The following is a 14,074-nucleotide window of genomic DNA, read 5'->3' on the forward strand; positions in this document are numbered from 1 at the left end:
GCAAAGAGGCTCTGAGGCAGAGTAATTTGTTGTGCTCTAGAAACTCAGGCATGTCCTCACAGACTTGGAAAGCACACACTTAGCAATGGGTAAAAGTATGTTTCACCCTTTCCATTATCCAACCACTCTTTCACTGGGATGAAAGAGGGGAGTCCCTTCCTTGGTTTTGAGGGGCCCCAAGCTAGGAGGTGGAGAGCAGGCAGGCCCTTGGGTTGAACCATCCTGGCCTTCCAGCCATGACTCTCGCCTCCTCAAATGAGATGAGAATAAAACCAATGTCCAGTTTAGAGAGCGTGCCCCGCAACACACCTCCGGGGAGAGCCAGATTCCAGTGACCAGGTGCCTGTCTCACATGCAGAAATCCAGGCTGAGTCAGAAATTATTTGCTCAGGGTAACACACTCTCCAAATGTCGTCAGCCTTGTTGCCCAGCCTGGCAGCCAAGGAGCCTGACCCTTTCATCTTGCCAAGGAGCTCCCAGCAATAAAACCTGTGTTCCTTCATTCTTCATCTAGGGATGGGCTAAGAGCCCCTTCTTAGAACCAGAAAATGGAGGCCCAGCACTTAGGGCCGCGACTTCCCTCGGACTGCAGAACAGAGAATCAGACAGAACCTGGGCTCTGACACTATTCATAATGTCAGCCCCCATTTACTGAGCAGCTTGATGCTCACTAGGCCCTGTTCTCTCTCAGCTTGGGTGTGCACTGCCGTGGTCTCATTCCCATCACTGCTAAGAGGTTTATTCTATGATCCACAATCCTTTATCCACAATTCCAAAGTTCTGGAAGCTCCGGAAACCAACAGTTTCCCCACAATTTGGCACCACTCGACTATGAAACCTGACCTGACTTAATGAAGCACAATTTTCAGTACAGGCTTATCCCACCTTATTGTCAATATCCACACTTTCGCTTGAGGAAATATTAACTTTTTGTTGTTGTTGCTGCTGTTGTTTTTGTTTTTAAACAGGGCAGCCTCAGACCCCACTGAGAGTGTTAAGTAGTATACCATATATGCACCAGGAAAACTTTCTAAAATTCGAAATATTCCTAATTCTGGAAAAATACCTGGGTTTCACCAGGGCCTCGACCATTTTTACAGCTAAGGAAACTGAGTCACTCCCTCCCAAAGGCAGCTCCTCCCGGTTGAGATGTGGCAGCCCCAGGAGCGTTTGTATCCGAAAAGGGCAAAGTATCTCGCTATTACCGCTCAAGGTACCCCTAACTGCCAAGTCTCAGAGGCTGGCGTCCCTGGAGATGTAGCGCCCCGGTGGGAAGTATCCAGGGTGGGCGGGGCGAGGGGGCTTCCGGGGCGGCTGCCACCTGGCCCGCCCCCCCCTCCGGCCCCGCCCGCTTCTGCGCCGCGCGGTGATTCACTGCCTCCGTCGCCCCGGGGCCCCCTTCCCGGCCAGACGGCGGGCAAGACGGCTGGGTGTGCAGTGTCCTCGAACCTGCGAACAAGCGAGCAGATCCTCCGTGCCCCAAGGGACTCCAGCCCACGCCATGGCGGATTCGGAGCGCCTTTCGGCCCCTGGCTGCTGGGCTGCCTGCACCAACTTCTGGCGCACCCCCAAGGGAATTCTTCTGTTTGCTGAGATTGTGAGCGTCCTGGGACAGGCGGGTGGGGTGGCTGGATCACTCAGAGCCAGAAAGACCCCGGAGAAGCAGGCGCGTGGCGGGGCGCTCTGGGCCATGGGTGGGGGTGTGTGGGTTAGTGTCCGAGGGCCGAAACCAGGGGTGCAGGGCGAGTCAATGGGGTTTGGAGAAGGTGGTCGCGAGCTGCTGGGCCACGGGGTGAGGTCAGGGGTCCACGGCGCATATGGTGGGGGCCGTGGAGGGAGACCGCTTGAACTCATTGCTGGACTCACCGAAGGGGTCCCAGGGGCCTGGGAGTTGGGGGGCTTCCTGTGGCAGGGCGTGGCACGGCCTGGGTACTGTCGGGCGGGCTGGCGGCTCGCCCAGGGGCGGGGCCTGTTGGGGTGGAGCCCCGCGCGCTGGTCCCGCAGGGTAGGGCGCTCCGCTGTTCTTCAGTTCATCCTCGCCCTGCTGCGGTGGAGTGGGAGGTCCTTAGCTATTCGGCTGCTACGAAGCCTCGGTTTCCCACCCCCGTCAAAGTGGGCGCTGCCTTTGAGTCACTTGTAAAAGGGGTGAGGCGCCTTTAACCGGAGTCCTGCCCCTCGGGTGTCGCTCTCACCGCTTCCCAAAGGGGTTGCCGGGGGAACCGCACGTCCTGTCCCGTCAAGGCCCCAAGCTGGCTCCAGCAGTGCTCATAAAACACCTGGCCGGGCCACTCCCTGCAGTCCACCCCTATCTTAGAAGGGGAAAAGGGGGAACCGGAGACGCCCAACTCTACCCCTTACTAGCTGGGTGACCCTGGGCAAGTCACTTACTGTCTCTGTCTCACTTTTCTCATCTATAGAAATAAAGATACTAATAACAGTGCCCAGCTCATTAGGTTGTTGGGATGATTAAGTGAATTAATACTTGTCCAGCTTTTAGAACAATATTTGGAACACAGTGAGCACACAAGAAGTGTTCAGTTATGATTGAGACCCCTGATTTCAACCCATCCCCTCAGCCCCAGGAGTTGATGGAGGCCCCTTTCCTCATGTCATCCTTCCAGATATTGTGCCTGGTGATTCTGATTTGCTTCAGCACCTCCACATCAGCATACTCCTCTCTGTCAGTGGTTGAGATGATCCTTGCTGCTGTCTTCTTTGTCATCTACATGTGTGACCTGCACACCAAGATACAGATCATCAACTGGCCTTGGAGTGTGAGAAAGGGGCCAGAAATGGCAATGCGAGGGAAGGGCCCAGGTACTTGGGATTGTCTGGGAACTCTGGACACTCATTGACTTCCCTCTTCTCCCTACCCCTTACAGGATTTCTTCCGAACTCTCATAGCAGCCATCCTCTACCTGATCACCTCCATTGTTGTTCTCGTTGAGAGAGGAAATTCCTCCAAAATCATCGCAGGGGTAAAGGCCATGGAGGCACCTCCAAAGCACAGACAGGGGGATTTGGCAGAAAGTATGGGACCCACAGTAGGCCACACTTGTCCTCAGGGCCTGTAGGAAAGTCTGGCCCTTTTCCTGGTTTTCCTTCGAAGACCATCATTTGCTGTAAAAGGCCATCCCTTGTCTGACACAGGACCTTTCTCAACACACTAGACTGGCATCTGCTAGAACTTTGTCTCAAATGTTACTGTGAATGGTGACACCTATATGTGGGGCCACCATGTGGCCATCCTGTGTTGAGCGGTACCAGGAGGAGTGAAGGTGGGGGTAGTGTCCAGTTTCCTGGCCTTTCCCTGGGGCTCTCTGGCTTCCCCAACTGGGGTTTTGGTCACCTTCCTTGCATGGGACAGTCATTGGAGGTGGTGGATACAAGGAGGTATGAGGCTGACCAGCCTAATCCACCCCCACTCCCACTCCCACTCCCACCCCCAGGTACTGGGCCTAATCGCTACGTGCCTTTTTGGCTTTGATGCCTATGTCACCTTCCCCTTGAGGCAGCAAAGACATACAGCAGCCCCTACTGGTAAGTGTGTGTGTGTGTGTGTGTGTGTGTAGGGGATTGTTGCTGAGGGGGCTGAGGAGAGAAGGAAAGGGATCTCCCAAGGGCATGAATGCAAGCTCTGTCCCTTGTTGGTACTTATGGCTTTAGTGCCAATAAGTACTATAAGCTTCAGTGTTCTTGGCTATAAAATGGGCATATGGACCCAACCAATGCTTTCTTTTTTCCCTCATTTGCAGACCCTTCAGATGGCCCGGTATAAGGTGTAGGTGAACTCTCTTCGTTTCTCTCTGCAACCTGCAAACAACACCTCCATTGAAATGACTCCTCCCGGCCCCTACAACACTCCCAGCCAACACCCAGCCCCCTATTGAGGTACAAGTGCCTTTATTGGGAGAATTTGTCTTCCAGCCTGCCAATCAACCCTCCTGGGTGTGGCCACCTTTATGGGTGTGCCTAGGTCCCCCTTCTGCAGTACCCGAAAGGAGACACCAATTCTGCATGGACTATGCCCCACCTAAGCCACAAGATGAGTGAGAAGAGTGCCTCAGATTTCAGGCTCCAGGCCCCAGGTTGTGACCCGCTCCAAATAACCTCACTGTGGGGGCAGTTATGTGGAGGGATAAATATAAATAAATAAACGGATTGTTGGAATATATGATAATGAATAAATTAATCCTTTGATCAAATGTGAACAAATCTCAAGCATCAGAATGGGGAAAATTGGGAAGTGGGGACAGCTGGAGAAAGGCCACCAGGCCTGTTTTACACCATGTTAAATTACTTCAATAGTACAAACAGACAAAGGAGGGAGGAAGGAAGGGGATTTATGACTTAGGTTGGGGGATAGGTCACCAGCTACACTGACTTGAGAATGGAGCCCCCCAGGACTGCTTCACCTTCAGGCCACGATGCAGTTCTTGTCTCTGGACTGGCGAGTCATCCCTGGACATGAGTTCCCCCGGGGCGGTGGAGATGGGGAGTTGAGATTCTCTGTTACAGTGTCCTGAGCGGGCACTGGCCTGCATAGGTGTGGGGGCAGTGGGATGCGTTCCCCCAGGAAGAAGCCATCGTCCTCTGAGGACTCCGAACTAGAGCTGGAGGGCGAGCTGGAGCAAGATTCTGAGTCCGACCCTGATGCCAAGTCACACTGATGGTGGTGACCTCGGCGGCGGCGACGGCGGCGGCGATGTTGGTGGTGGTGGTGCTGATGGTGGTGGCGGTGACATGTGGGGGCCCTGGGAGGGGGACTACGTGGCCTGCGGCGCTGGGCTGGGGGTGCACTCAGGGTCCGCCGTGGGCCGCCCTCAGACACCAGAGGGTCCCGGAAACTGACACGCGGGGCGCTCTGACGACCAAAGGCACAATCTTCCAGGTCTGGTTGGCCCGAGGTCCCTGGGGGTGGCTCCGGGGCGCTGCGGAGCCCCAGCTCGGGCATGGAGTGGCGGTGAGGGGCCCCTCTCAGAAAGCGGGTGGGCTCCTCACCTGCAGCTGGAGAGATGGAAGGAGTCCCTGTATCTGCCTCTGCCCCAAGGGGAGGCCTGTGTAAGGGCCTTCTTTCCCCCATCAGGGCTGGGAAAGTGGGGCAAAGGTCGGAGACGGGCAGTGAAGTGGGGAGTCCGGGAAATATGAGGCCTTGGACAGGCTCCGAGTGGAGGTGGGGAGAGGGAGGTTGGAACGCAGGAGCAGAACTGGATGGGTGCATGGGGGCGTGGCATAGGCTGGAGCAGTTTAGGTTTGTGATGGGGTGGAGGGTCAAGGGTTTGGAGGAAAGGAGGAATTGGGCTCAAGCATGTACAAGCTGAGATACGGGAGGGCCTTGTACAGAAGGGGGCAGAACCAGGGTTTACGAGGGGGTATAGTTTGGGTGGAGACTAGGCTTGGAATGGTTTGGAGGCAGGGCCAGGGATGCCGCAGGTGAAAGGCCTGGGCGAGTCACTGAGAGGGGCCAGGATTGGGGATGGATGCTGAGTGGCTGGGCGTGACTCGAAGGTTAACTCACCAGGCGCTGGCTCCGTGCTGGCACCTTTGGTGGAGGTCTCGGACGCCCCCTCCACAGCAGAGAAAGAGGCTGTGGAGGCTGTGAGCGGTGGGGGAACTGTGCCCGCGCTCCAGCTGCGGCGGCCGGGCCCCGGAGCCGTGGGCTCGGACCCCAGGCTGCAGGCTCGCGAGCAGAAGATTAGGCCACGGCGTGGCAGGAAGGGGCGGCCCAGCAGGGCTCGCCCGCAGCGACTACAGCAGAAGCAGCGGTCTGAGGCGTGCCAATGCTGGCCCTCATAAGCCATCTGGCCCTGATCCAGGCCTGCGGGGACGATGTGAGGGGGAAAACTCAGGCAGAGCCCCCAGGCATATCCCCACCCTTCCTGAGTGGGGCCCTTCTCAGGAAGAAGCAAAGAATCTGAGGCAGGGTACCCGGAGACGCCCTCCCCCTGCCACCTCTCCAAAATGGGGCCCTTCTCTGGAGGAAGCAGGAAACCTGAGGTTTGATCCTCATCTCAGGGTTCCTCATGCTCTCCTATGAACTGGCTGATAAATGTCTCCTCCTCCCCCTCCCTTTCTTTCCCAGGGTGCTCCCTCCCAGAGAGGGGGTTGGGCAATTGGACACTAAGATGTGGGTCAGGCTTAGACATTAAGAGGTGGCTTCAAGTAGGAGAGTGAAAGGTGGACCTGAAGAAGAGGCCTGGGTTGTGGGGACAGGGCTTAGAAAGTAGGGCGGGGCCTTGGCGGGAACGGAGTAGAGCTTAGAGGGTAGGGTGTGGCTTAGAAATTGTGATGTACCTAGGCTGATGGATAGGGTTTGGCTTGGGGTATAGGGGCTAGACTGAGAGGGTAGCTCTGGGGGGATCTGGGAATTAGAGGGCACTCTGGAGGTGGGCCTAAATGTGTAGTGGTGCCTAGTGCCTAGTGCTGTGTAGGTGGGGTTTAGAAAGTATGGCAGATGAGGGATACTGGTGATGGGACTTGCAGTGAAGGGTATAGGTCTATGATGCTGGGGCTAGACCGAAAGTATGGGGGACAACCATGGATGGGGCCTGAAGGAAAGGAGGAATATAGGGATGTGCTGTGGCCCAGCTGTCCATCCATCCTCTGTCCAGTGCTACGTTCACCTACCAATGTGTTCCCCACAGCCATCACAGTACTCCGCGTGACGAGCCTCATAGCAGGTGCAGCAGTGGGGGCGGCTCTGACGCATGACATAGCGCTGCCCTCCTAGTGATGTTTCACACTCGAAGCAGCAGAAGTGACCCATGTGCCAGTGCCGGCCCTCGGCCTCCGTGCACTCAGGAGAGAAGATGATCTGTGGCGCAGGCCATCTGTGGCTGTCAGCGAGGCTTGCCCCTAGCCCTGCCCACCCTCCACTCCTACCCCTGGGCAGAGAGGCACAAACCTCATCACAGGCTTGGCAGCGTGGGCGCAGGCGTTCGGCATGGTGGCGACCACAGTAGACCTTGCCAGCATGGTAGAAGTAGATGAGGTCCACCAGCAGCTCCCGGCACGTGGAACACACAAAGCACTGGGGGTGCCAGCAGGCACCCAGGCCTGCGCGGCTGGCAAACACTGCAATGTCCCCACCTCCAATCTGCTTCCCACACTACCAGATGACAAATAGACACCATTATACTTACCAAGATGGTTAGATGGATGGGGATCAGCCAAGGCGTGCGTCATACTTGGGCCCTCCCCATGGCAGACCTTTGTGACTGGCCTCACCCACTGGGTAAATTTGAGACAGGCTCTGCCTACATGGGGGGCCTTACAGGCAAGTCTTGCCCTCGGGAGGTTGGGGAAATCATAGAGACAGGCAAGGCCCAGTGAGGGGACCTTAGTGACAGACCTCACCTAACAGTAGGATCTAAAGTTAGGCTCCACCTACGGGGGGTCGAGGGAGGGGCTTGGAGACAAATTCCACCCACTGCCAGGCTCTAGAGACAGGCCCTGCCACTGTGGGTGGGTTCTTAAGGACAAGTCTTGATCACAAGAGGACCAGAGAGACAGCCATGCCCCACGTCCACTGTGTGGAGGGCAGGAAACTAATAAAGAAGGCCTGCTAAGGCCTCCTTAGAGACAAACGGCACCTAACAGTGGGATCTGAGAGACAGGTCCCATCCACCAGGGGGCCCTACACACAGACAACGCTGACCAGGGAGGCCTTAGAAACCATCTTCGCCCAACAGTGAGAAGTGAGGAAAAGAGCCCATCCAGTAGAGGGGAAACTAGAGACAGACCACTAGGGCTTCAGTGACAGGCCTAATCTTTCCAGGGTCTGAGACATGGGCCCTGTATCCCCAGGGCTTGGAGCAAAAGCACCACTCACTCCCCGAGGCCCTCCATGACTCACCTCCTCACAGATGGCCCCAGTGATGGTCACTGGGAAGATGCGCACAGTGCCACGCCCCAGATTTTCCCGTTTCCGCTGCTGGCTGAAGGCTCTGAGCTCTTTCTTCTCCTCCTCTTCCAGTGCTGTGCAGTACTGTGCCTAAGGTGGTGGGGGTCATCCAGGCACCTCCTCTGATGTCTGCATCCCAACCCTCTTCCAAATGTCATCCACACTCAGAAATTTTACTTCTAGGCCATTGTATCGATGGTGCTTCCTGCCTGAAATACCCACCTCTGACCTCTCCCAAGGCCCAGCTGTGGTTTTGCTAAGGAATGTCCTGATTGCCCCTGACTGTCCACACCTTTCACCTCAGATCACCTTTCCCCCTCTGACCCTGCCCATCTCTGTCCAGCTGGCCAGCATGTGCCCAGGCTGTGCCCCCTACCTATCACGCCCTTCCTGTCTTCTCCCTCCTCACCTCACTGTCGTGTGGGGGCAGCTGATGGAGCAGCTGCTTGATCCTGTATTTCTCCCCGGGGCTGTTGACATAGGGGACCTTGTCCTCTGGGAGGCAGCTGAAAAATTGGTATACCTGGGAGGAAATGGAGGATGAGAGAAAACAATTGAGACTAGGAGTGAGCTCCTGGAATGCAGTGTGATGGTGGGTCCCTACTTCTCTGAGAAAATTAAAATCATCAGAAGGGAACTTCTACTGACTCCCTCCATCTCTCCTTCCTACAAGCCAGATCATTTTCATCACCTCCCAAACAGGCCGAGCATTCCCTCGTGTCTTGACTCCACTTTTCCCTATAGCTGTTGCTCTACTTTTCTCTTTCCCTTTAGAGCACAATTCCTCAAAAGAGTTATACACACTCACTGTCTCCATTTTCTCTCCTCGCAACCTCTCCAGACCCCACTCCGGTCAGCCTTCCCTGTCCCTTCAGTCCCTGCCCTTCCTCTAAAGCTCTTCCTGTCACAGACTTCAATGACATCTACATTGTTAAAGTCATTGTTCGGGTCTCAGTCCTCATCCAACTTGACCCATCAGTAGCACTGGACACAGCTGATGACTTCCTTTTCCTGGAAACACTTTGTTCCCTTGGCTTCCAGGACACCACACCATCCTGGTTTTCCTTCTACCGAAAGGAAACATTGGCCAACTCCTCTGTCATTTTGTTTTCTCCTCAACCAGCAGACCCCTACATGTGGGAGGGTCCTTAGGCTCAGTCCTTGGTCCTCTTGCCTCTGTCTCCATTCACTCGCATGGGAATCACATCCAACCTTATGACTATAAATATCATCTTGCAGCTAATACCTCACAAACGCATGCCTTCAGCCCTTTGACCTCTCATTTGAGACAACCACTCAGATGTCTAATGGTCATCTCTAACTCCAGATGTCAACACCAAACTTATGCTCTTAGACCTCAAACATGCTCCCACCTTGGCCTGACCCATAGCAGTTAGTCCATCCATCTTTAGGGTCATCTTTGACTCCTCTCTCTTACACACCCACAAACAAATCCTCTCAGCAGCTCCACGTTCAAATTATAACCAGAGGGGCCGGCCCGGTGGCTCAGGCGGTTAGAGCTCCATGCTCGTAACTCCGAAGGCTGCCGGTTCGATTCCCACATGGGCCAGTGGGCTCCCAACCACAAGGTTGCCAGTTCAATTCCTCAAGTCCCGCAAAGGATGGTGGGCTCTGCCCCCTGCAACTAAGATTGAACACAGCACCTTGGGCTGAGCTGCCTCCCGGATGGCTCAGTTGTTGGTTGGAGCGCGGGCTCTCAACCACAAGGTTGCCAGTTTAATTCCTCGACTCCCGCAAGGGATGGTGGGCTGTGCCCCCTGCAACTAGCAACAGGCAACTGGACCTGGAGCTGAGCTGCGCCCTCCACAACTAAGACTGAAAGAACAACAACTTGAAGCTGAACAGAACCCTCCACAACTAAGATTGAAAGGACAACAACTTGACTTGGAGAAAAGTCCTGAAAGTGCACACTGTTCCTCAATAAAGTCCTGTTCCCCTTCCCCAATAAAATCTTTAAAAAAAATTTATAACCAGAATCTGACCATCGCTTTACTCCTTCCACTGCCAGCACTGTCATCAGCCACCTAGACTATTGCAATAGCCTCCCCTTCACTGGTCCCCTGCTTCCACCTGCACTCATACAGTCTGTTCTATACTCAGCAGCCAGAGGGATCCCGATAAATCCTGAGACAAAGCACATCCCGTCTCTGCTCACAACTCTCTTGTGGTTTCTCCCTCATTCCAAGTCCAAGTCCTCTCCCCGCCACCTCTCTGACCTCACCTCCACTCTTCTCTACTCACTCTGCTCCAGTCACACTGGTCTCCTCACACATGCACATTCCTGTCTCAGGGCCTTTGCAGTAATTATTCCCTTTGCCTGGATCTCTCTAACTTCGGATTTCTGTGTGGTTCACTCTTCACCTCCTTCAGAAAGTTCAAACATCATATTCTCACAGAGGATTACTTGGGCACCCTGTTTACAATTATAAAGTCTCTCTCCATCTCCCCTGCCTTTAAAGAAATTTTTAACAGACCTTACACCATCTGACATATTTTTACAGGGTTGTGTATTCATTGTTGCTGCCCCCGGGAATCTGATCTCCATGTGGGCATATATATATTTTTGTTTTGTTCACTGCTGTGTCCTCAGTGCCTAGAACAGTGTCTGCCATGCAGCAGGCACTCAATAACTGTTGAATGAATTAATCAATGGCGATGTGGTGAATGAAGTGCTGGGATAAGCCTCGAGGTAAGGGATAGAATAGGAGTGGGATGAAGCAGGTCCTGAGAAAATGGCTCAGTGATCACTGAGGATTCCCTGTGAATTTTGGGGGTTGACCACCTCTAAGATCATAGAGAGGTCAGAAAGACAGGTGCGGTCTGACCACCCACCCCAGGGTTGCCTCAGAAATAAGTTTCCACCTGAGTGTGTGTGTTTATGCTTGTGTGTGCGCCTATTGGAGAGCAAGAGTGGGTGGTGCCTTCTGGTCACCTGCTCTGGCTTGAGACCAGGGGGCACCCAGGCATACTCCTCTGAGGCACAGCCCGAGTCATCATCGGAGATGGAGTGGCGCTGGAAGTCTGAGATTAGCCGACACATGATGCGTTCCAGGTCCACAGGCACCGCGTGCACGGCATGCTCCTCCCGTGGGCATTTGCAGTGCTGGCAGATCTTTCTGAGGGGGCCGGGATGGGGGTCAGTTACTAAGGCTCAGTCAGCCCACTCGGATCCCTTGACAGCCCAAGTAAGTTCAACTTAGAGGCAAGGGCATTCAGATTATCACCACCAGAGGACTCGGGGCCTGGGGACAGGGCTGAGAGATGGGGCTGTGAGCCTGGGCACAGGAGGTGGAAGGGTGGCGCTGTGGGGTTTCAAGGCAGTCCGATAACTTTCAACTCTGGGACTTAGGCCTGAGTAGGGGTGAAACTCTGAGCTTGAGACTGGAGTTATACAGCTAGGGGCTTCCCCTCAGGACTGACTCTGGACATTGTGGGGGAACTCTCCCTGGAGACTGGCTCTAACCTGTGCTGAGGCTCTGAACTTGTGGATACGGCTCTGTCTGTGGTATTTTATGGGACGTTTTGGGTACAGGACTACAGCAGGAGGAGAGGACACTAAGTCAGGGAGAGGAGTTCCTAGTCCAAGAAGGTGTCTGGAGGTCAGTGGGCCGTGCTCAGAGCCCAGGACCGAGGATCTTCCTAGGGATGGGACTCAGGCTTGGGCAGGACAAGTCTAGGGCAGTGTCGTGGGTGGAGCTCTCCTGGGAAAGGGATAATAGGGAATGAGTCAGGGGGCAGGGTTCTGAATCAGAGATACAGGCTCTTTCCCCAACTGAGCTTCCTCTGTGAACCACCCCCCTTCCCCAGATCCTTACCCCTGGCTCAAGCCTAGGGGACTGGCCTAAATCTCTGGGGGATTCCCCTGAAGGTGGGGCCCTGACAAAGGTGAGGCCCTGGGATGGTCACCTACCTCCAGCCGTGCAGCAGGAAGCCAGGGCACTGCTCCCTGCAGGAATTGCAGGGCTGGCCTCGGTCTGGGTCCTCTGCCTCTGGAGGCTGTAGTGGGCGGAGGCAGACGCGGGACCAGGAGAGTCGCAGAGGCGGGGAGGGAGAAGTCAACGCCCGCCTCTCAACTCCAAGGCCCACAACCGCACGCTGGGGCCTGTCCCACCAGGGCAGCGCTGGGCAGGCTGGGACAACGCCCGGAGCGCGGGGGAGGGGGACACAACAGTGGTAGAGGCGGGAGAGCTGAGGCCACCTCTCTATATGCCCCCTTGTCAAGGAAGTCTCTTCCCCAGGCCAGCCTCGGACTCCCCCCACCCAGCCTGGACACCTCCCACCAGTTTCTGACTCCTCCAGGCCTCAAACACCTCCCCCAGAACTCAGTACTTTGCCTGCCCAGAGCACAGAGTCCCTAATCTGGGTGTCTCCCCCAGGCTTCATCTCGGGCCCCTTCTCCACCACGAGGCCAGCAGCACTCCAGTTCCACAGGGTAGGAGTTTCAGACCCCCTCCTTACAAGGGATCCACACATGAACCCCTCCCCCAAATGCTGGCTTCACCCTTTCATACCCAAGGAACTGGACACCCTCCTCCAGGACCTCAGGAGGCCCCTAATCCATTCAGAAACTCCACGCCCCAAGAAGCCTTGGCCCTTACCCCTCATATCCTAGGGCTATTCACTCCTCTGCACCACCAAACACAGACCCCACCTAGAGACCCCCTCCAAAGGAAGAGCGAGACCGGAGACCCTCCTATCTAGGAACTCAAAGACTCCCTAGAAGTGAAAGCCTGGAAGCTCTCTTTCCCCAAATCCCAATCCCTCCACCCTCATTATTCTGGCACCACCTCACTCTTTAGTTCACCTCCCCCAAGGTACAGGGGGTGGTCCCTTCCCTCAGAAGCTCAAAAGGCCACTGTTTAATCCAGGACCAGGAGACCCAATCTTTTGGCCCTCAGAATCCCCTTCCATAATTCACACAAGAGGGGAGCACACTAAGTCCTTGGGGTGCTGATAAAAAGTGTGCGGAGAGGTGATTAGGGAGCATGGGCCCCCAAATCTCCACGTTCCTTCATCCACACGCTTCCAGCTACCCCAACCCCTCTGGTAATTCTGGGGATGGGGATTCCCAGACCCTCTGTGAATTTCGAGCACCTCCTCGCTATCCCTATCCCCAGCCCCCTCTCCTGGGCTTAAGTTTACCCCTGACGCCCGCCGCTGCCCTGAGTCTCGCTCACCGTGCGCGCCGAGCGGCGCCTTCGGGACCCACGCACGAACATGGCGCTCCCGGGCAGGGTCAAGCCGGGCCGGGTCAGGGGAATGGAATCCTCGCGGCCGTCAGGCTACCGCGCGTCCTGCCTGGAAGCTCTGTTCTGTAAATCTGAAACCGGCGGGGGAGGAGCACGCCTCGCAGCGCCGGCCTCTGGGCAAGTTGTCTCTCTAGGGCCAAGGCGCCCCCTGCCTAGAGGTGAAGGGCACGCAGCCCAGGAGCTCCGTGCAGGAGAGCTCCCCTGCCCTACTGCCAAAGGCTCCAGAACCCCAAGGTGCCACGTGGCCTCTCGCGGGACATTCTAGGGCTTGAGGGCTCTAGTGGGTGAGGGGGGATCGAAGTGGCGACCTGACTGCGAGGGGTGGTGCGCTAGGGTAATTGTATTGGCGTTTCGTGTTGATTTATCTTGCATGTTTATTTGGGGGAGGGTTAAAGCTACCTCTTGGCCCCCTCCCCACTGGTGACGTTCTGAGGGACTCTTTCCCCTGGATGAATGCTGCAAGAATGGTCCCCAACTCCATTGCAGCCCCAGCTGGTGCTCCCTCGCCCCCATCAGAGAGCTAGATCTTATACACCCCCACACAACCCCCGCTCCCATCGCTTCAAAGCAAGGATTATTTGAGATTTGTGGGAAGGAGGTTAAAGTCACTGGCCAGGTCCCATGCCCTCTTTCCATCTCCCTCCCCATCCTTATAGGCCCAGATGTTATCCCCACTAAATCCTGAGAAATAGATCTTAAAGCCTCCCCTCCCTTGCTCCCATTTTTCTCTCTCCAGTTAGATATCCCTTTCCCTGAGCTCAGTCCCAGAGCTGGGAGCCTCTCCTTGGTGTTCTCAAGCTTTGCTCTATCTCAGAGCTGGGAGGAGAGGGTCCCCCGCCCGCAGTCAGAACTCCGACGAGGGGCCGGGGTCTCTAATTAGGCCCCGCGGAGGTGGCGATCA

At 55.6% G+C, this 14,074-nt stretch overlaps 2 protein-coding genes across 2 annotated transcripts; one reads left to right on the forward strand and one right to left on the reverse strand.

The window, feature by feature from the left end:
- Positions 1 to 1,342: 1,342 nt before the first annotated feature.
- On the forward strand, positions 1,343 to 4,174 carry PLP2 (proteolipid protein 2). The gene is made up of 5 exons (XM_019714289.2): positions 1,343 to 1,597; positions 2,622 to 2,774; positions 2,883 to 2,978; positions 3,450 to 3,540; positions 3,756 to 4,174. Exons 1-5 carry the CDS (start codon positions 1,502 to 1,504, stop codon positions 3,776 to 3,778), a joined length of 459 nt encoding a protein of 152 aa, XP_019569848.1. The 5' UTR covers positions 1,343 to 1,501; the 3' UTR covers positions 3,779 to 4,174.
- Positions 4,175 to 4,326: 152 nt separating this feature from the next.
- Positions 4,327 to 13,664, reverse strand: PRICKLE3 (prickle planar cell polarity protein 3). The gene is made up of 9 exons (XM_019714287.2): positions 13,102 to 13,664; positions 11,835 to 11,920; positions 10,857 to 11,040; positions 8,313 to 8,426; positions 7,856 to 7,993; positions 6,905 to 7,108; positions 6,628 to 6,814; positions 5,519 to 5,818; positions 4,327 to 5,007 (listed from the first exon to the last, which is right to left on the reverse strand). The coding sequence occupies exons 1-9, from the start codon at positions 13,141 to 13,143 to the stop codon at positions 4,418 to 4,420; spliced, it is 1,845 nt and encodes a 614-aa protein (XP_019569846.2). The 5' UTR covers positions 13,144 to 13,664; the 3' UTR covers positions 4,327 to 4,417.
- Positions 13,665 to 14,074: the final 410 nt, after the last annotated feature.

Source organism: Rhinolophus sinicus, chromosome X, assembly GCF_036562045.2.
Source record: "Rhinolophus sinicus isolate RSC01 chromosome X, ASM3656204v1, whole genome shotgun sequence".
NCBI lineage: Eukaryota > Metazoa > Chordata > Mammalia > Chiroptera > Rhinolophidae > Rhinolophus > Rhinolophus sinicus.